The 21,139-nt window shown below is 42.0% G+C and overlaps 1 protein-coding gene across 1 annotated transcript in view; it reads left to right on the top strand.

Moving 5' to 3' along the window:
* The window catches only part of NELL1 (neural EGFL like 1), a 534,303-nt gene that overhangs the window by 189,938 nt on the left and 323,226 nt on the right, over positions 1–21,139 (top strand). Inside the window, exon 13 of the mRNA XM_066619143.1 lies at positions 631–759. Within this exon, the coding sequence (XP_066475240.1) occupies positions 631–759 (129 nt within the window). The remainder of the gene's footprint in view (positions 1–630; positions 760–21,139) is intronic.

Below are 21,139 nucleotides of genomic sequence, written 5' to 3' on the forward strand. Positions count from 1 at the left end.
TGGGTCTAATTCAATCTTTAGTCAATTTTAGTCACCAGTCAGTTCTAGTGAGGCCTATGTACTCGTATTTCAGAAAGCTGTGGGGATTGTGTAAATTGAATCTTTAAGATGGCCTTTGATTCTATGCTTGATTTTGGCTACATTGTATTGTTATGTCAATTGTTTTTAATGTATTGTCTGCCTTGGGCTCATTCTGGGTGAAACCTGAGATAGACATTGAATATGTAACAGGTTGGATCTTAAACTTTATGAGTCCAGTGTTCTGTCATTAGAAGTTCCTTCTGTGAATTGAAAGTGAGTTGTTCTCATTTGAGAGGGCATTCAATACTCCTTCCAGTAGCAGAATCATTCCACCAAATCTCAATGTGAACATAGCCAAACATGATCCTTCAGGGTTGGGGTATCTTGTGATCCTCAACAGTGGTATGATTAGGTCCAGGGATGGAAAAACATATCAGTGTGATGAAGAAGGACACATGTAAAAGAGAAGTAGGCCATGTTCATCTGTTGTGGAGGGTTCAGTGTTATTTCCAAGGGAAAAAATATGAGATGTATAAACTGATCACTATGCAGGATTCTGTGTGTGTTGCTTTCCTTTTGATGTGATATTTGCTATATTTTATATTTCAGGTCACAATTTTTGTGCACAAGGACACAGATGTAGTGAAAACTCTGAATGCCGAAACTGGAACACAAGAGCTACTTGTCAATGCAAAAGTGGTTATGTCTCTGTCCAAGGGGATTCTGCCTACTGTGAAGGTAAATGATGTATTCTGCAAAGTGGCTTGATTGTAGTCTAGTGAGAAATGTTCTGTTAAAACAAAGGCAGAGCAGAGCATCTCATTATGCCATTCAGTGTTCTCAGTTGTATACATGATGATATTTTTATTTGATTTTAAATGGAGAAAGTACAGATGACCCAGGGAGATTGAAGGTTCATTGTGAAGTTCCCAAGTGAATGACTTGCTTCTTAGAGTGTTAAAAGTGCTATTATCTTGCCTGTTGTTGTCTTTCAGATAATATGGAATCTAGTAACACAGCTGCTTAGGCAGATTGTAAGCATCATATTCTGGGCATTAACAAATTTGGAAGACCAGTTAGATTACTTTGGAGAATGGAATCACTCATGGCTATGATTGCAATTGGTATCTTGAAAGAAGCCTGCAAAAGCTGCTCCTCTCTCTTGTTAGGAAGGCTGTGTCCTTGACTGAGGTGCTCCTAAGGATGGATTAAATGGAGCCATTAATTATTTGATTTATAAACTGCTTTTGTGAACTTTTTTTTTGTTGAAAAGTGGTATATAAATATTCTTAATAATATTCATTGCAAAAGGTCTCTGTGTTTCTCACACAAGCCTTTTAGTTTACATCAGGGATTTTAGCTTGATTCACTTTTCTTTCCAGTCTTTCTTGGACAAATCAAATCACCTATCATTCAGTTGTATAAATTTAGTTTTATGTTGTGCAGAAGGTGCATAGGGAATAGGATACACTCAATTTTGCTTGCTGCTGCCCCTAAAGTTTCAAGTTTTTGTACTGAATGATACAGGGTTATGTTTAGTGGTGCGTGTTCATCCTGAACTGGCCAGTCTTGCTCAGCCCTCCCATGATGCGCGAGACAGAAGAGTGAATATTTCAGTACCTGACTGATGCTTCGTTTGAGGGGGTGAGACTTGGAAGGCATTCAGTGTTTGTTCTGCTGATTGCTTCAGTTCCGTCCCTGAGATATAATCTTGCCCATCCCTCCCTTTGGCAGGCTGAGATTTGCTGGTTGTTCTTTAGGGATCTGGATAAGAATGTTTTTTGTTGCTAGCCTAATTAACCTTGATTAGCAGGTTTTTCACCTACCCCTTACTGTTGTTTGGTGGGCTGGCTTTTCGTTTCATATTTCACCTTTTAGCATTCCTTATTTTTCTTGGGTCACTTTAGGCAGGTGACATGAGAGTTAGAAGTTGATTGTTTGGTGTGCACCTTGAAGTAAGCAAGGTCAGTGGGTAAACCAGTACCGCTTGCCAGATGTTCTCCGGCTTGGTGAGGCTGGTTGGTGAGCTTTCTGGTGATTTCCAACCTCTGGGAGTCTGTGCAGTCCAGCTGCCTCAACCCTTTGGGATTGACTGTGAAAAGTTCCTGCTGTACTTAGACAGTTTGATGCCTGGAGTGAGGGTGGTCTCATCCAGTAGACCATATGGTCTCGCACCATTTCCCCCGATAGATGCTCACACGTGGAGGAGGAGTTAGTTTTCTTTCTACTGCAGTTGTATGAATTAATTATCAATGAAGTGGCCCAGCTGAAATGCACGTGTCTGTCTTGTGTGCTTATTGGGGGGCAAATACCTCCACTGAGCTTAAATGGCTCATTCACTTGTGCACATGCACCTTGGAGTAAGCCCCACTGACTATAGTATTACTTACTTCTGAGTAGGCATGCATAGGAATAGGTTGAGAGTTATGTTCTTGGTGACAAAATGGAAAGTCCTCAGCTGGTACTCTGTTGTGCTAATACTTGAGTGCAGCGGGCTTTGCAGATCTGCATTTCTATTCTCTTTTTATCTGACTAGGTTGAGGCAAGTGTTTGGGATACTGCAAACACTTTCTGTTCCCTAGTGCATCTTTTGTGTTCAGCCACAGCTCAGTTGATCAAAAGGGTTCATTGTGTTTTTGTGTGTGTGTGCATGCAACTTAACAAAGCTATATCCCGTGCACACCAAAAACCACGCAGGATGCTGTGACAATCTAGAGCAGCCATTTTCAATCTTTTTCAGCTCATGGTACACTGACAAGGCACTAAAGTTGTTATGGCACACTACTAGTTTTTAATTACATTGTTATGTTACAATTAATTTAATTAACAACTAAGGGAACAAGCCTAACCAGGTCTACTTAGAAGTAAGTCTTATTTTGTTCAGTGGGTCTTACTCTCAGGAAAGTGTGGTTAGGATTGCAGCCTTAGATCATGACAATGAAAGAAATTCCCAAGAAGCTTGGAGGGGGGGTGTATGTGGTTTCTGGAAAGGAAGAACAATGTTTTGAAGCAGGTCTGTTCAAACTTTTATCAGTTGATATGCTCTGATATGCCAGGAGGTGCTGGCAAAGAGAGATGAGACTGAGCATACTGGGGGGGGGGGGTGAGGGCATTGAGGAGATGTGACTGAAACAAGCGCAGGATTCACTGGAGTGGAGGGGAAGAGAGAGAGAGAATGGGAGGCAACTGACTCTGGTCTTTGGAAGGTGGGGAAGAGGGAGAGGTGGGGAGGGGCAGTAAGAGAGGTTAACTGCAGCTGTGATGGGGGATGTGTGTGCAGGAGGGGAGGAGGTGGGGGGAAGAAAAGCATCACTTGCCTGCTCATTTATTCAAGAAAGAGTGCGACGAAGCTTCTGTACATCTACTCAGAAGCCCCATTTTAGTCAATGGGGCTTACTCCTAGGTAAGTGTGGATCAGATTGTGGCCCAGCACCTTTCCTGCCAAAGCCTTGCCAGGGGAGGCAACACAGGCAGGGTCACTTTGGGGCATTGCTGGCAAGCAAAAGGGTCTCTCCTGGATCCTTTCCAGGCAGCTACCTCTGACTCCTACCTGCTTCCACCTTCAGGCTCACTCTCACTCCCTCCTCGCTCTCGCCGCTCGCCCTCACTCCTTCCACCCGCTCTTCCAGGCTTCTTGAGCTGCCTGGTTGGCTGCCCAATCAGCGCGCAGGACAGGCACCAGCAACAGCAGGAGCGTCCAAGCCCCTGCCCAGCTGCCCCTTTTTCTCCTGCTGCCAGGCAAGGTTGCAAACTGCTGCTTCTCCCTTGCGCGCAGCAGCTGCTGCCGCTGCCGCAGCCTGACTCCTAGGCCCTGCGGCACACCTGAGGCAGCCTCATGGCACACCAGTGTGCCACGGCACAGTGGTTGAAAACCACTGATCTAGAATTTGGATTAAAGTAATAACTAGGGAATATTGTAGCATCTCTGTCACATTTTGCAGTACCATTTTGGGGAAAAAGAAAGGCAGGCAAGAATGAAAGAAAGCAATTCTCAGAGGTGCACTGTTAAAAGATACATTAAGACCTTAAAATGTTTTTGTGTACATTCTGAGGTCTTGCCTGTCTCTCCCTTGTTTCATAGCACTCTAGGCCCTTTCAGGCATTCTCCCAAAGTGAGAATAAATGAGTGACTGCAAAAATTGTGACGAGAGGTAGACAGTGGAAGGAAATTCTTATATAAACTGGGGGAGGCGGTAGAATTTGTATTCTACATTTTGCAATGACAAAATCTGTGTCTTCCCAAGGTAAATAAATGCAATCAATGTTCTCTTTTGTCCTTACTGAATAGCAGCCTCAATGGCCCATCCATATTTGTTGTTTTAGAAACAGTATATTGATTCATTTTGTTAGGAAATATTGATACTTTTAGCTATCTTGCATTGTACAGGTATCAGTGTGATAAGCTGAAATAAACTACATCCACTTTGCCTTGTACATTTTTTTTGTTTCCTTCATTTATGGCACCACTGTTTTTGAGCTTGGCCTTCATGAACCTTTTCCTTTTATAAAAATGCTTTCTTTCGAATTATTCCTGAGTTTCATGCTTCCATCTGTATCAGAGATGGAGAAGAGGTGGCAGACTTGACAGCCTGTTAAAATATACTGCAGGGACCCTGAGATAAGACTAAATACCTGTTCAGCAGAGAGAGATTTGTAGTTATCTGCTTTGCTTAGTTGATTTTGCTGTTTCGAAAATACATTATTCCCCATATATATGGATGACCAAGCCACTTTTGTGCTACATATGAGGGACGCACTTCAAAACATTGCAATAATATTAAAAGTTAGAATATTATTTACCAAGTGACACGATTTTCATCTCTACTGTCATAGGGCACGAGCAGAGAGAAAGTATTAAGAAACCTCTCTGTATTGCAGGGATGTGAACCAAAATTGCTTTAAGGATGCTGCAAGAACCCCTTACAAATCAATAGAAGATAATAAGGTTTTTTGACAGCAGTGATCCTGTATATCATCTCTACTGTATCCTGTATATTTGTTCTCTCCACTACTGGTTTTTTTTATTTAATGTGTTTATTTTCCCTTGAGCATGTATAACAAAACTAGAGAAAGACTTTAAAAACCTCTAACTGGCCCTGGATTTGTTTAACTTGGTAGCAACTTATTTGCTGAATCTTCTTCATAGCAATGTTTTAAAGGCTTTAGTTCACAATCACATTGACTGTGATTGATTGTGACAATCCAGTGGGGCTGTTCTTATGTTCTTATGTTCTTATGACTGGAAATTAGCAGCGTGTAAATATTGTTCGAAATTTTTGTAAAATGTGTCAGATATTGAAATTTACAGCACAGTCCTATACACTCAATGTCCCCTTGTGTAGGATTGCTACTTCAAGTGCACAAATTTAGTTGAAATTGTAACTAGTGCTGATCTGAATTGGGCATCTAAGGATCCAATCCTATCCCCCGTCAGCAGTGCCAATGCAGCTACACCCTGTCACACGTGTCTGTCAGCTGCCCTCTCCCACACTATCAAGGCTATTGTTAAACAACATTTTCCCTTTAAATTAAAGGCCCTTCTCATTGTGTTGAGATAAAACCATGGGTGAAAAATCCATGGATAATTATACTGGTGGTCATTCTTTTCCTGTAGGGCGGGGGTCTCTAAACTTTTTGGCCGAAGGGCCGCATCAAATATCTGGCACACTGTCGAGGGCCGGAAAAAAAATTAAATATAAAATTTAAATGAATACATTAGAAATGGAACTTAGATGAATGAATAAATGAATGGGCTCAAATGTCCAGGCCAAGAAATAAAGCACACACTTAAATGGACCCCCATTCACCCATCCTACAAACAATTCTGGTTGTGTTTGGTCAACTGGACCAGAGGCTCTCAGGGAAGCAGAGGCTCACCGCGGGCCAGATAGAGGCGCACTACAGGCCACATCTGGCCCCCAGGCTGGGGTTTGGAGACCCCTTCTGTAGGAAATCTTACTTATGCTGCCGTTGTTCATCTAGTGTAGTATTATGAATACTGCCTGACTTTCCAGAATTTGACAGGAATTTTTCTCTGCCCTATGTGGAGTTGCTGGGATTTGAACCTAAAACCTTCTACATGCAAAGCATGTGCTCTACCTCTGAGAGCCCCTTCCAATAGCCTAGAGCTGTAAACATAAGAACATAAGAACATAAGAACAGCCCCACTGGATCAGGCCATAGGCCCATCTAGTCCAGCTTCCTGTATCTCACAGCGGCCCACCAAATGCCCCAGGGAGCACACCAGATAACAAGAGACCTCATCCTGGTGCTCTCCCCTACATCTGGCATTCTGACTTAACCCATTCCTAAAATCAGGAGGTTGCGCATACACATCATGGCTTGTACCCCATAATGGATTTTTCCTCCAGAAACTCGTCCAATCCCCTTTTAAAGGCGTCTAGGCTAGACGCCAGCACCACATCCTGTGGCAAGGAGTTCCACAGACCGACCACGCGCTGAGTAAAGAAATATTTTTTTTTGTCTGTCCTAACCCGCCCAACACTCAATTTTAGTGGATGTCCCCTGGTTCTGGTATTATGTGAGAGTGTAAAGAGCATCTTCTGGTCTTTACCACTCGGAAAAGTTTGGTGTCATCTGCAAACTTAGCCACTTCACTGCTCAACCCTGTCTCCACGTCATTTATGAAGAGGTTGAAAAGCACCGGTCCCAGGACAGATCCTTGGGGCACACTGCTTTTCACCTCTCTCCATTGTGAAAATTGCCCATTGACACCCACTCTCTGCTTCCTGGCCTCCAACCAGTTCTCAATCCAGGAGAGGACCTGTCCTCTAATTCCCTGACTGTGGAGTTTTTTCAGTAGCCTTTGGTGAGGGACCGTGTCAAACGCCTTCTGAAAGTCCAGATATATAATGTCCACGGGTTCTCCCGCATCCACATGCCTGTTGACCTTTTCAAAGAATTCTATAAGGTTCGTGAGGCAAGACTTACCCTTACAGAAGCCATGCTGACTCTCCCTCAGCAAGGCCTGTTCGTCTATGTGTTTTGAGATCCTATCTTTGATGAGGCATTCCACCATCTTACCTGGTATAGATGTTAGGCTGACCGGCCTATAGTTTCCCGGGTCCCCCCTCTTTCCCTTTTTAAAAATAGGCGTGACATTTGCTATCCTCCAATCTTCTGGTACCGTGGCCGTTTTGAGGGACAAGTTGCATACCTTAGTCAAGAGATCTGCAACTTCATTCTTCAATTCCTTAATAACCCTTGGGTGGATGCCATCAGGGCCCGGTGACTTATTGATCTTTAATTTATCAATGAGGTCTGAAACATCTTCTCTTTTAACCTCTATCTGACTTAACTCCTCGGTTAGGAGGGGCCGTTCGGGCAGCGGTATCTGCCCGAGGTCTTCTGCCGTGAAGACAGATGCAAAGAACTCATTTAATTTCTCTGCCATCTCTAAGTCTCCTTTTATCTCCCCTTTCCCTCCCTCACCATCCAGAGGGCCAACCGCTTCTCTGGCGGGTTTCCTGCTTCTAACATATTTGAAGAAGCTTTTATTATTCCCCTTAATGTTGCTGGCCATGCGTTCCTCATAGTCTCGCTTGGCCTCCCCTATCACCTTCTTACATTTCTTTTGCCACAGTTTATGTTCCTTTTTATTCTCTTCATTAGGGCAAGACTTCCCTAACCAAACCAAAGCAATAAGCCTAAAAATTAGCCTTTGTGTTACTAAGCTCCATTGTGAATTAGTTTTATTTTTCCCCACAACTCTGCTACAACAGTAGTAGGCTTATTAGTGTGTGTAGAATTGTGGTTCAGATGCAGCACTCACCATGCAATTAAGAAAACTAACTCTGGACTTTATGTTCTATTTGAACTGGCCCTCTGGGAGTGTTTCCCCCATAGCCTGCCAGTTGCTTACCAAGCTTGAATATGCAAGATATTATTAATGGTACAGTCCTGATCACAAATAGATTCCCTATGATTACCATTTATGTTGTAGAAATCAAGCACATTGACCCTGAATGTGAGCTTAATGTGGTTGTTGGTTGGCAACCTTCAGTCTTGAAAGACTATGGTGTAAGCCTACAGCACCTGGTATTCCGAGGTGGTCTCCCATCCAAGTACTAACCAGGCCTGACCCTGCTTATCTTCTAAGATCAGACGAGATCAGGCATGTGCAGGGTCACGTAGCATGTTATTTAACACTTTTGCTTTTGCTATTTTCTTGATCTAAGAAATGCACACCAGCTGCTTTTTGCCCTACTTGTAGAAGGCATTTTTTTTTTCTTGCAGGACTTCAAATGTGTGTCATGATTAGCCAGTGTTCACAATAGTTAGATTTTTGTACAGTGTAGCTCTTATTTTGATAGAAGACTCAAATAGAAGACTATACTTGAGATAGTAGGCATAGGAGAAAAGAAACCAGCAGATATGACAGAAAAATAGAGACCTGTAAGTCCTAGATAGGCTGTGAGAATGCTCCAGTTTTAATTCCATCCAAATGCTGGTTCATGCTGCAATTTCAGGTGGTGACTTGCATATATGAGCAGACCACTACAGATACCTGTTATTCAAATCCCAACACACACATTTCTTGCTTTTTCTCTAGAGTGTGTGTTATAATGTAGCATGGAGGTACTTTTTGATGCTGGTGTAAATGTTTCTAAAAAGCATTCCTCCTATTGGTTCATTCTAAATGTTCATTTATATTTCTTTGATGGCAAGTTTGAAAGCCTCTAGATGTATTTTGTAGCTTGTCCATTGCATATCTGACTGAGTCACAAATGCTGAAGTCCATGACCATTAGCTCTTCAGTACCTTCATTTCATTCCCATCTTGGCACTTCTGTGCCTTTAATACCTCATGAAAAATAGTAGTAAATAAAAACAGATATTTAGGAGACTTTTTTCAGTTACTGACCTTTACTTCCTAATAAGGAGGCTGTTCCCTGGTAGCTCTCTGCAGAGAGTGCTGCTTCAATTGGAATAGCTTTTTCTTTAGTTTTTCCACATTTGATAGAAGAGAGACATAAGACTTAAATTAGAGAATTAATTGGAAACCTCTTAGGTGTACTTGGTTTCTGGATGGCTGAATCAGAGTTCTTGTCTTGAAAGGTTAATGAGTTATTCAGTATTCTTTGCTGCTTTGCAGAGGTAAAAGCAACAGTTCCTGTTTATTTACTATTTTAAACTCTTGTTTTAAATGAAGAGCTGGATTATGAGCATAAAATTGTATTCAACAGGTTGTCTCTTAATAGATGGTCTTGGATAGAAAAGTGCCATTTAGATAAGTACTCACAGTCAAGTAATGCAGAATTAATGGTGTTCTGTACTGTTTTTGATCCTAAATACTAATGCTCCATTCTGCTTAGTTGCACATTTAATTGGTAATAATGTTAATTACATTCTTGCTTGGAAACAAAGTGACTGAAGAAAACTGATGGTATTAACTGGGATCTTTTCACCTCTGGATTGATTGTTTCAACCTGACTGAAAAGTATTTTTTTCTGCTTGTAACCCAGAATGAAGGAGTAAAAGAAATATGTGCTCTCCCACTGGTTTTCAGTGAAATCTCACTTGTTGACATCAATCTGTTGACACTAATTGATGGTCAACTTAATGTTCTTATTAAATGGATAGTGAATGAATTATCTGAAATATCCTTCCTTTTGCTGTAGTAAAGTTGTCCATCATGTCAGCATAAAGCTAGCTTTTATGTTAAAATGGTATCATTGTTACAAAGGACCATTTGTAAAAAAGGGCCTATTGTTCTTCAGTTTATTCCTACTAATAGTAGTCTTATACTAAGTCAGACCACTGGTTCATCTAGCCCAGGGATGTCCAGACTTTTAGGCAGGAGGGCCACATCATCTCTCTGACACTGTGTTGAGGGCTGGGGGAAAAAAGATTTAATTTACATTTAAAATTGGAATAAATTTACATAAATGAATATATTAGAGATAGAACTTTTATGAACGAAAAAGGTCTTGCAATAGTGCAAGGGCTATAAAAGGCCGGCCTTTCCTTTCTTGCCACTGCTGCATCACAGACGTGAAACAGCAAGCAGTGGAGGGAACCCTCATCCCTCAGTTCACGCAAGAGGTCAAACAGTTGTCCTCATGCTGAGAGCAGTTGCGTCAGGCCAGCACAGGCTCCAACAAGTCTCCGGAGAGCCAGAGGGCCACATTGGGAGTCCTCGAGGGCTGCAAGTGGTCCCGGGGCCAGAGTTTGGGCACCCCTGATCTAGCCCAATATTGTCTATTTTGACTTCAGAGATTCTCCAGTTCTCAGACAGAAATCCTTTCAAGCCTAGGGACCTATGATTCTTTTACCTGATTAGATTCTTTACCTGATTAGATTCTTCACCCCTGATTAGAGCAGGGGTGTCAAACATAAGGCCCGGGGGCCAGATGCGGCCCGTGGAAGCTTTTTATCCGGCCCACAGGCTCTCATCTGCTGAGCAGTGCTGTGGTACTACTGCTGAAAGGGCTGAAAGTACCACGTGAAAATTGGGCTCTGTCATATATTGAAATATGATCAAGATTTGTGTATTTTCTCTTCTGTTGTTTGTAGCTAATGAGTTCCTAAGTAAGAAAAAAGTGCTTATTTTTTATTATGACCTATTTAATGACATCAATTCCTGCCTAATGACATCACTTCAGGCCCTCAGCAGGCATCATGAATGAATGAAACATGGTTTGACACCCCTGACCTAGAGATTCAAGGAATTGAACCTTGAACAAAACATCAGTTCCATTTCTCCTGTAATCTAACCATCATAGTGCAGGGTTTTTACTTGATCAGAAGACACTAGCTAGGAGTAATCTCGTTCCATCTATTCATCAAACAGTACTTTGCCATTGATCAATAAATATATGCAGTGCTTTTTTTGTAGAAAAAAAAGGTGCAGGAACTCAAAACTTGTTAATCTTTTATTTATTTATTTATTTATTTATTTATTTATTTATTTATAAACTGAACTTTGAGGAGTTTTTCAGCCTCAATGGCCCCCCTTTTGGCAACTGGCAACCAACCTTTATATTTTGCAGCCATGGAGCACCTCCTCTCCTAAAAAAAAAAAAAAAAAATTCTTTCTCATAGGGATTTGAACCCCTAAGCCTCTGGCTCCACAGAACAGCACTTTAACACTTGAGCCATAGGAAATCTTAGACTCAAAGTGTTTGGAACTAATACTTGAGGCGCTGATGGCTACCAGCTGGGCTTCAAGACCTTATATATCAGTTCTGAGCACTTTGAATACAGGCTTTCCTATAGCCCAACGGAGAGAGTGCTGGGCTGTGGAGCACGAGGTCATAAGAACATAAGAACATAAGAACAGCCCCACTGGATCAGGCCATAGGCCCATCTAGTCCAACTTCCTGTATCTCAGAGCGGCCCACCAAATGCCCCAGGGAGCACACCAGATAACAAGAGACCTCATCCTGGTGCCCTCCCTTGCATCTGGCATTTTGACATAACCCATTTCTAAAATCAGGAGGTTGCGCATACACATCATGGCTTGTACCCCATAATGATTTTTCCTCCAGAAACTTGTCCAATCCCCTTTTAAAGGCTTCTAGGCCAGACGCCAGCACCACATCCTGTAGCAAGGAGTTCCACAGACCAACCCCATGCTGAGTAAAGAAATATTTTCTTTTGTCTGTCCTAACCCGCCCAACACTCGATTTTAGTGGATGTCCCCTGGTTCTGGTATTATGTGAGAGTGTAAAGAGCATCTTCCTATCCACTCTATCCATCCCCTGCATAATTTTGTATGTCTCAACCATGTTCCCCCTGAGGCGTCTCTTTTCTAGGCTGAAGAGGCCCAAACGCCGTAGCCTTTCCTCATAAGGAAGGTGCCCCAGCCCCGTAATCATCTTAGTCGCTCTCTTTTGCACTTTTTCCATTTCCACTATGTCTTTTTTGAGATGCGGCGACCAGAACTGGACACAATACTCCAGGTGTGGCCTTACCATAGATTTGTACAACGGCATTATAATACTAGCCGTTTTGTTCTCAATACCCTTCCTAATGATCCCAAGCATAGAATTGGCCTTCTTCACTGCCGCCGGACATTGGGTCGACACTTTCATCGACCTGTCCACCACCACCCCAAGATCTCTCTCCTGATCTGTCACAGACAGCTCAGAACCCATCAGCCTATATCTAAAGTTTTGATTTTTTGCCCCAATGTGCATGACTTTACACTTACTGACATTGAAGTGCATCTGCCATTTTGCTGCCCATTCTGCCAGTCTGGAGAGATCCTTCTGGAGCTCCTCACAATCACTTCTGGTCTTCACCACTTGGAAAAGTTTGGTGTCGTCTGCAAACTTAGCCACTTCACTGCTCAACCCTGTCTCCAGGTCATTTGTGAAGAGGTTGAAAAGCACCGGTCCCAGGACAGATCCCTACCTCAGGTCAGAGGTCAGAGGTTCGAATCCCTACCTCAGTGAAAGGGGAAAAAAAGGTGCTGGAACGCTGTTCCAGTGCATTCTATTACAAAAAAAGCCCTGATTATATGATATATGGCTTTTCTGCTTTCAGTTACTCTAGTATCAAATGCCTTTAACACTGCAGTAATCCTTTGTGTGTGCACTTGCGTATATTTCTGAGTATATTACTACATCTCGGATATCGCAAAAATTTCATTAGATTTGGGTCCCGCCATCATGGATCTTACAAAATATTGTGAGATTCAAGGTGACAGCACCTGGCTGAGTCAGACCGAAGAGGCTGGAGGTAAGTTTAGGAACCACAAGACTGTGGAAATTCTTCAAAATAAAATTATAATAAAACAGATTTATTTTTTAGGTAGTCAGATGAATAGCAAGCAGCATTGTAGAAGGAAGGGTGTTAACATGTCACTAGTCAAAGTATACAAATGAGATCTTTGTATTATTTTTGTTAGAAAAACTTAACTAGAAATAAAAAAAACCATACTAATGTGCTAAACTGAAACGTGTGCTAATATTTCATCAATAATTTTCATTCCATAAATGTCTTCTTTTTAAATATGTTTAAAAGTTTGCCATGCTTGAGAATAAGCCAAATACATGACTATGATGGACAAGAAAAGGCAACCTGTGGTAGCGTAAAATAATTGGGCATGTTTCTCAGGCTAACTTTATTTGATTTTTCTCTGTATTATTTTATTTTATATAAAATGTTTTATGTGTTTGATTTAATTTGTTGGCATTCTTGGAAAGACAAATCTACATAGTTTATTTAAAGCTACAGGTTGCTGTATATATGTAATATTTTTCAGAGCAATGTTGCAAAAATATGTGCACAGTCTAGGGCTTATTTTCTTCTTGCACATTGGGTGCATTTAATTCAGAATGTAGTCCTAATTATAAAATAGTGCTGGCTGCACTGATGCTAATTTATTACCCTCTTATTTTACCAACTGCCTCTCACTCATCTCTAGTAAATTGCACAATCTTTTCAGATGATGGAGATGCTTGCATTTCTCCAGCAATTGGAGATGGTGGCAAACATACAAATGGTAAATGCCATTTTGGAATGTGTTTGCAGAGACATATTGTATCCAAGGTAGAGAAAATAGGTGGGTAAAGTGTGGCTTTCTCAGCACTAGTTAGACATCATGTGGTACATTGTGTCCTGTAATAACAGAGCAGGGAAACTGAGGATGTTTCACAGCATCTCAGTAGCACTGCAAAAGGACTTGGAAGCCAAAGCATAGAGGAAGAGATGATGGGCTTACATACCTTAGAGCAAGAACAAAAAATTAAAATGGGGAAGTATTTAGAGCAGCAATTTCCAACCACTGTGCCATGGCACACTGGTGAGCCGCAGATGGTCTGCAGATGTACTGTGGGAATTTGTGGAGGTCATTTATTAGTAGGGCAATTGGGGAATTGGAGCCTACCAGCAGCATGGTATGTCTTCCTTGTCAACAGCCAAAAAACTGATGCTGTGTGTGCCTTGACAATTTTAGGGCTTTGTCAGTGTGCCATGAGATGCAAAATGTTGAAAATCGCTGATTTAGAGTAACATTATTCACTTAACACTTTTATTAAGTGTTTGATTGTTAAATCAGATTGTTTTAAGTGTTCAAGATTCCTTTCTGGTCTACATTGTGTTTTGGAAATAGTTAGGGCCCCTTTGTGGGCATCATTGCTCATTTGACCTACACACCCTCCCTCCCTTATGATGCTAGGGGTTGCTGTTGCACAGCGTTCTCCAAACCACGGGACTGCTGCGTTTAGGAAAAATAAAACCTTCCCTGTGTGACACTTTCCGTTCCACACTGCAGTGTCTTATCATTCTGTGATCTCACAAACTCACTCTGGGCAGCAGCTTCTGTTGCCTGTCGCCCCAGCAAGCTCTGCGCCCTGATTTCCAGATGAAGCACCATTTGTTTGTGAGAAGATTGGCTGGAAAGATAAGATGCTGTGGCATGGAACCGAAAGCACCACATGGGGAAGGCTTTTTCCTGATGCTGGCCCATGGGCCATGGTTTGGAACCTGCTGCTGTTACATCTTTAATTATTTGTGTGGACAGTGCCAGCTGCTAGTTAATAGGGCTGGAAAGGAATTTTATGTGGATTACTTGATTTGGTCAAGGATAACAGAACTTTTGCTATCTTCATAGTAAAGAAACTTGTTAACTGTACACTGTGGTTTGCTGTTGCTTCCTTTAAATAATTGTTGCTACCTTTTTGTGATCATTGGGCATGGGGGTCAATGGGCTGGGACCATGACCAGTATGATGAGGATAATATCTGCTTTCCTCCCCCCTTGAGGCATTGGAATTAAGAGGGAATGAAAGCTACATACCAGCTTGTTCTAGGTGACTATGTTGCTGCTCCCACCTCTGGCAAGTAGTGGAGAGGTTGAATGGCCTATGCAACTGGCCCTTCATACCCATTCAGCCATCTTAGATTACTCCCAGTGCATGGGCTGGGAGATCACGGTAAGCAGTTGGGCTAACTTCTCTATGGCAGTAGTTTTCACACATTTAGCACCAGGTCCCACTTTTTAGAATGAAAATCTGTCAGGACCCACCAGAAGTGGTGTCATGACCAGAAGTGATATCATCAAGCAGAAAATTTTCCAACAATCCTAGGCTGCAGTCCTACCCACACTTACCCAGGAGTAAGTCCCATGGACTATCATTGTTAAAAGCATACACATAGTAGCTTGTTTAAAGTACATGTCTATAACATTTCCGCAAATGCAGTCACATATCATGGCAGCATCAAGTCTAATATATTAATAATAAAATATTGAAAAGAATGGGGACCCACCTGAAATTGGCTCACGACCCCACCTAGTGGGTCCTGACCCACAGTTTGAGAAACACTGCTGTATGGGATTCTTGCAAGTTCAAAAAAGCTGCGTAGCTTTGCCCATGAATCTGGAATGAGCAATTAAATTGTGACTTGCTGTAACCATATCAGCATTTACTTGACTTCATTCGTCCGCCTTGCATCAGTCCACTGTGGACATAATGCTCTGTCAGCATACTTAAAACGGATAGTGACAACTAGGAAGGAAAAAATCAGAACAGGATACTGTTCTGTATACTGTATTTTCTAATTACTAAGGCAATAATGCAATCAATGGTAACTAAATCAAATACCGCTTAGAAAACTATTAAAATGTCTACTTACATTTCTGTTGAAAAGGGGGTTCAGTTTAATTGGCATTGCTTCAATAACTGAAAAACTAAAGCAGGAAATGGCTTCTATTTCCACTTCATTCAAAACTGAGTGAAGTTTTTTATTCTTTGATCAAATTAATAAGTTCCATTGTGATTGGTGAATTTCGAGACATGTCTTATCAAATACATAAAGAGTGCTGAAGGAGGGGATTTTACAGGGCGGACAATTTTTCAGTTGTCCATGGTGTTTCATGAACCAGATATATTTTCTGCTTTATGAAGTGAGAAAGTCTATGAATCAAGTCCTGTTGCTTTTCTGCTCTTGGTGCCATTGTACTTTTTAGTATAATGCTTTCATTATGATCCACACAATATTACATTGTGCTTTCAGAGACAGTAACATTTATATGGCATCATTTAAGGCTTCAGTATGGCAGTGATGTATGATTGGACTCTTGGCTAGTGTCCCTTGCTGTGTCTTTTGAATCAATTTTTAATGATCATCCTTCTGTTTGTCCTCTTCCACTTCAGAAAAGCATTTCACACGAGAAATTGAAATTTTCCTGCAACCAATTTATAGTTTATTGCATACTAAGCCACCTCCAAGAATTCTCATCTACCACAAAATGTATTTTACGAAGGTACATTCAACATACATTTATCTTTTTTTTAAAACAAATCCTTTTTAAAGCTTTGTTTCTCACAGACCACCCATGGCCTCTGCGGGTTTCAGAATGAAGCCCAGAATCGTTTAAAGGCGACTCCGGTTTTCGGTGAAAACCGGAAGTCACCTTTAAACAAGTTCAGACTTTATTCCGAAGCCTGCAGAGGCTTAGGGAAGATGCCTATGGCCTCTGTAGGCTTCAGAAGAGCCTCGGAACTGACCAGAGCTCAGCTGTGGTTGAGTTCGGGGAAAGGCCGAAAACTGTGGGTTTCAAATACCTGTGATTTTTGTTATCTGAAGGGGTTCCAAGAACTGTACCCCCATGGATAATGAGGGTCACCTGTATTACAAATATAAATGTATTTTTTGTGTGCAGGAATAGGGGGTTCCATGTGGTCCCTGACAATTCCAACTTTTGTCTCAGTGGTCCATGGTCTCCTGAAGGTTGGGAACCACTGTGCTAGAGGAACACTAGACAAGGTGACAGTAAGAAAGCGAACAGGGAGCAGGCAGCAAAAATGTTAGACTCTGCTTCCTGTTAGCATTGTCACTGTTGCCTCCTCTAGCAGCTACAAGTATAGGCTCACAGTCCAGGGATAATTGGGCACTCTCAGTACCTTGGCAGCATCTTCCTCTCCCCCCCCCCTTGGTCTGCTCCTTCCTCTGTAGTGTTCCTTGCCTTCTGAAGCCTTCTTCCATTTCTCCCTCCCAGAGCCTCAGCTGAAAGGACAATGCTGGGAGAGTCCAATTAAGTCTGACAAAAACATTGTGACACTTTTGCACCACTCCGAAGGGAGATAGGCTAGTGTACAGATGTGCACTGGCCTCCCCATGCTGACGCAGACTCTGGCAAAACAGTGCATTGCCTCAGCCGAGCTTGGCCGACGGGTCTGGGGAGGGTGGGAAGAAGGCAGGAGAGAGTGTTTCGGGGTGGGTGGAAGGCAAGTGATGGGGTGTGACCGTGGACAGGCAGGCAGGGAGTGAGTGAGAGGTGCAGCCAGTATTCAGCAGTTATGCTGGATCCTGAACCAGTTTCCGGGCAGCCCAGGGCAGTCCCCAGCTGCTCAGATTTGCGCTGCCAATTTAAGAGGCGCAGATCTGAGTAGCCCCGTTGGGGCTGCAGTGGCTGTCCCTGGTGTAAGGGAAAAGGTTTCCCCTTGCCTCAGGCCAAGCCACAAACTGCCCAAAACTTGCACTGGATGCAGCACAGGCCCACTGGCCTGCCTATTTTTCGTGAAAGTTAAGATTGCGTTCTTAGGAAGTTAGTTGCGCTGTCTCCCCCAAGTTGAGCAGATCTTTGAGGTTGACTTTGCAGTTCTAAGGACAGTATCTCAAGCAAAATAGGCACTTACTTACCTCAGGGGTAAACACCAGTCTCTCTACTGAATTCCAACTCTTTGCTATCCCTTCCAAAGAGGGCCATCCTGGCTAGTAATACAAATGCCACACAAGCAATCTGAGTTAGGTGAAAAAGACCCTCACAACAAGCTGGTCATGTGAAGAACAAACATTCCTACCTAACTATGAACATCAGCCAGCTAACCTCAGTCTCCTTGGGAGGGGGGGGAGTAGACTCCACTCAGGAATGAAATGGATGGAATGCTGATACTGAAGCTGCAACAGGTTACAGAACTCCATCTCAGCATTTTGAAACATTCAATAGATTATCTGAGTTGTCACGCCCTACCTCACTTCGGGAGGATGGGGCAAACAATATTTCAAAAACAGAATTATTAACTTTTACAAAACTATCTAAAAGCTGAAAAAATAACTTGAATTTTGTCTTAATGTAATAGGAATAGAGCTCCATAAGTTTCACAAATGAAAGCTTTTGCTGTGTGTCTGTTGCTGTCAGCTACATTTTGCCCTTCATCGAATTGCTTGTGCAACTAACCTTAAGTTGTCATGAGCTTTTCGCTGTCTGTGTGTGATCAGTTTGAGTTGTCTTTTGGAAGTAGCCAAGCATATAGTTTCAAACACTGCAGAAAAAAATTTGAGCACTGCAGATTGAATTTGAACATTGCTTTCTCATATTGATTGATATGGAACATTATTGCCAGGGCTGGCAATACCACTAATACATTCCTTAGAGGATATACCCACTCATATGAGCTTGCTGATGGAAGGGATTTTGCCTTCCTAACGTTGCCTTTTGCGACTCTGTTACTACAGGGTGATAAACAATAGAGAAGTCCTATTGCTAGAGGGGGGCAGTGACACAAAGGGTCAGACAACAGGCAGTGTGTTGCACTGGCAATAGAGCTGTTAGGGAACCCGATGGGCTTAGAGAGTAAAAGAAGGGGATTTAGGGGCAGGAGATCTCAGAGAAATGAACACAAAAAAATGTAAGTGGAAAAAGAAATATCAAGCCGGTAGCAGGCTTCCACATGCACTTTTTTCCACTATAGGAAGAATTGGCAAATTTAGTTTGTACCAAGTATAATTGAATGCTGTATTTCTGATTCTTCCTCCCCTTTGCACACTTTCCTCTGGAAAGAATAATGCATTTTGGACATGGTGTCAGAGAGATTGCATGATCAAATAAACAAGGATGAGGCATTACTTTCTTCCCACTTTGAGGGATGTGGAATGTGTGTGTCTGACTCTTACTGTACTGGTATTTCTTCCTAGTAAGAAATGTCTGAAAACACTTGAGGGATGACTGCTGTAGCAGAGGTGAATGTAGAGGATGGGATTGAGAACCACAAGGCACTGGTAGATGAGCAGTCACCAAATCCAGGAGTTCCAGCTCTATCCTTAGCCAGAAACTGTGAAGGAGAAGAAAGTAGTTAATATTTGCATTAGAAAACTAAAATGCCAAAGGCCCTGGTAATTTTATTTTATTTATAAAACTCATATCCTGCTTGTCTTTCAGCACTCTTAACCCAACTTACACAGGGCTCTCAGGCATACATTCACTGACTAGTGTGAAATTTCCTTAGCTTTTATTATCTGCAGCTGTGATTCTTGTGCTATTCAGGCCATGAAGGATGACCGATTTGCCATGGGACTGGAATACTTACAGAATTCTCAGATTTGCCCATTAAGCAATAAAAAAATTCTGTCCCCTAGTGCAGCCACACCTCCCTATTAACTTTCCTATGTTACACGTACTTCAGCAAAAGCTGTCTGCAATGTTCCATCAACTGAGAAGTCAGTATAGTACTGAACAAACACCTAATGGGAGAGAAGACAAATTCATTCTTTCATTTTTATCCGGTTTGATTGGCCCTAAAAGTTCTCAAAATGGGTATGATGGAAAACAAGCAGTAAAATACAAAAGAAGCCCATAATAAGCTCAGAACACGTTTTTTCTAACCAAAAGACAGATAGCCATAGCCGACAATAGGGTAGCAAACCCCAGTGACATATGCTGCAAAATTTGCCTTTAGGAAGGAACCAAATGTCACATGTTTATGATTTCCTAATAGTTTTGTATTGTGAATTAGATGTTTCATTACAACGAGACTTCATTTCCATTATTATTGGGATAACTCTTCAGTTGTAGAAGCCAAGGGTGCTTTTTTCCCCCCACAAGCCACAAATTACACATCTGAAAGTGAAGCATGTACATTTGCTGTGAGGGAGGAAAAACAAAAACTACCCAAAAACTTTCGGAAAAGCAAATGTCAAAACAAATTAATGGCACTTTGTGTCTAAGCAGTAAATTATGCAGTCTCTGAAGCTTGTAGGGAAATAATAACTTTTATGCCAGTACTTGCCTGTAGATGGATTTGTATTATCAAAACCTGCCTATGTATTTACAAGAGAATTGGTTTAGATTGCATTCTGCAACTGCCAGGCCGTCGAACAGTTGAACCGAAATTATTTGTTGTCCCCTGGAGTTACTTCAGTTGTGCTGGTGTAATATCATGCTGAGATTTATATGAAAATGAATTTTAATTTCTAATAAGATAACCATATGTTTGGGAGTTATGTTGTAATAAAGTGTCATAAATAATTATTGTTCCAAACAAATTCAACCTTGCAGTCGTCAGTTCTTATGTTTAACAGCTCACTTGTGAAACAGATTGCTACCATCGCCGCAAGATTTATCTTTTAAAAATACTCAGAATTGTAGTAAAAAGGCACGTGAGCTATCCAGACTTTCCCCTCATTCAGTAAATGTACCTGAGCTTTAGAATTTATGCTCTGTCATGGGTAGTTGGATGTTGTGAAGATCTACCATTACTTTGTATGTGTTAATAATTAGTGAGTGGAAATTTATCTCTTGTTTGGTGCTAGGTGAATGAGTATATTCTAGTCCCCATTAAATTCAAGTGGAGCCTTTGTATTGACTTAGGTAGTTTATGACCTAATTTGAGCACTATCTATGCTAAGAAATAAATGTAGAGGATAGGTTATAACTGTGGTGTCTGCACATCTGATATCATGATAACTCTTGAGCACTGGAGACAGAAACACTGGTGTAAATTTCAGAAGAGTATTGAAGTTTGTTTAACAATACACTCTCTTATCTAGATATCATCCTTGTAGAATAAATCTGTTTTCCAAAACTTAACATATGAGCACTAGGCTAAACCCAAGCCCCCCTCCCCCCCATGTGGTAAGTGGTGTGCTGGCTGGGTAGCCAGGATGGAGGGCTGGTATACATGCTGAGGTAAGCAGGGTCAGGGGGTGAGCCAGGACCTCTCTGACAACACTTGTCCAGGTTGGTGAGGCTGGCTGGCAAGCCCCCTGGCTGGTTAAGCAAGGGACAGCTCAAGGCTTAGTCTTTGTGGGTCAGTGCTGGCCAACTGCCTTGACCCCTTGGGATTGGCTGGGATAGGCTAACCCAGTCTCTGATTGGGCAACCCCTGGAGCCAGGGTATTGCATCAATGGGGACTTGGGCAAAGTAAACA

This window comes from Tiliqua scincoides, chromosome 1 (genome assembly GCF_035046505.1).
Source record: "Tiliqua scincoides isolate rTilSci1 chromosome 1, rTilSci1.hap2, whole genome shotgun sequence".
NCBI lineage: Eukaryota > Metazoa > Chordata > Lepidosauria > Squamata > Scincidae > Tiliqua > Tiliqua scincoides.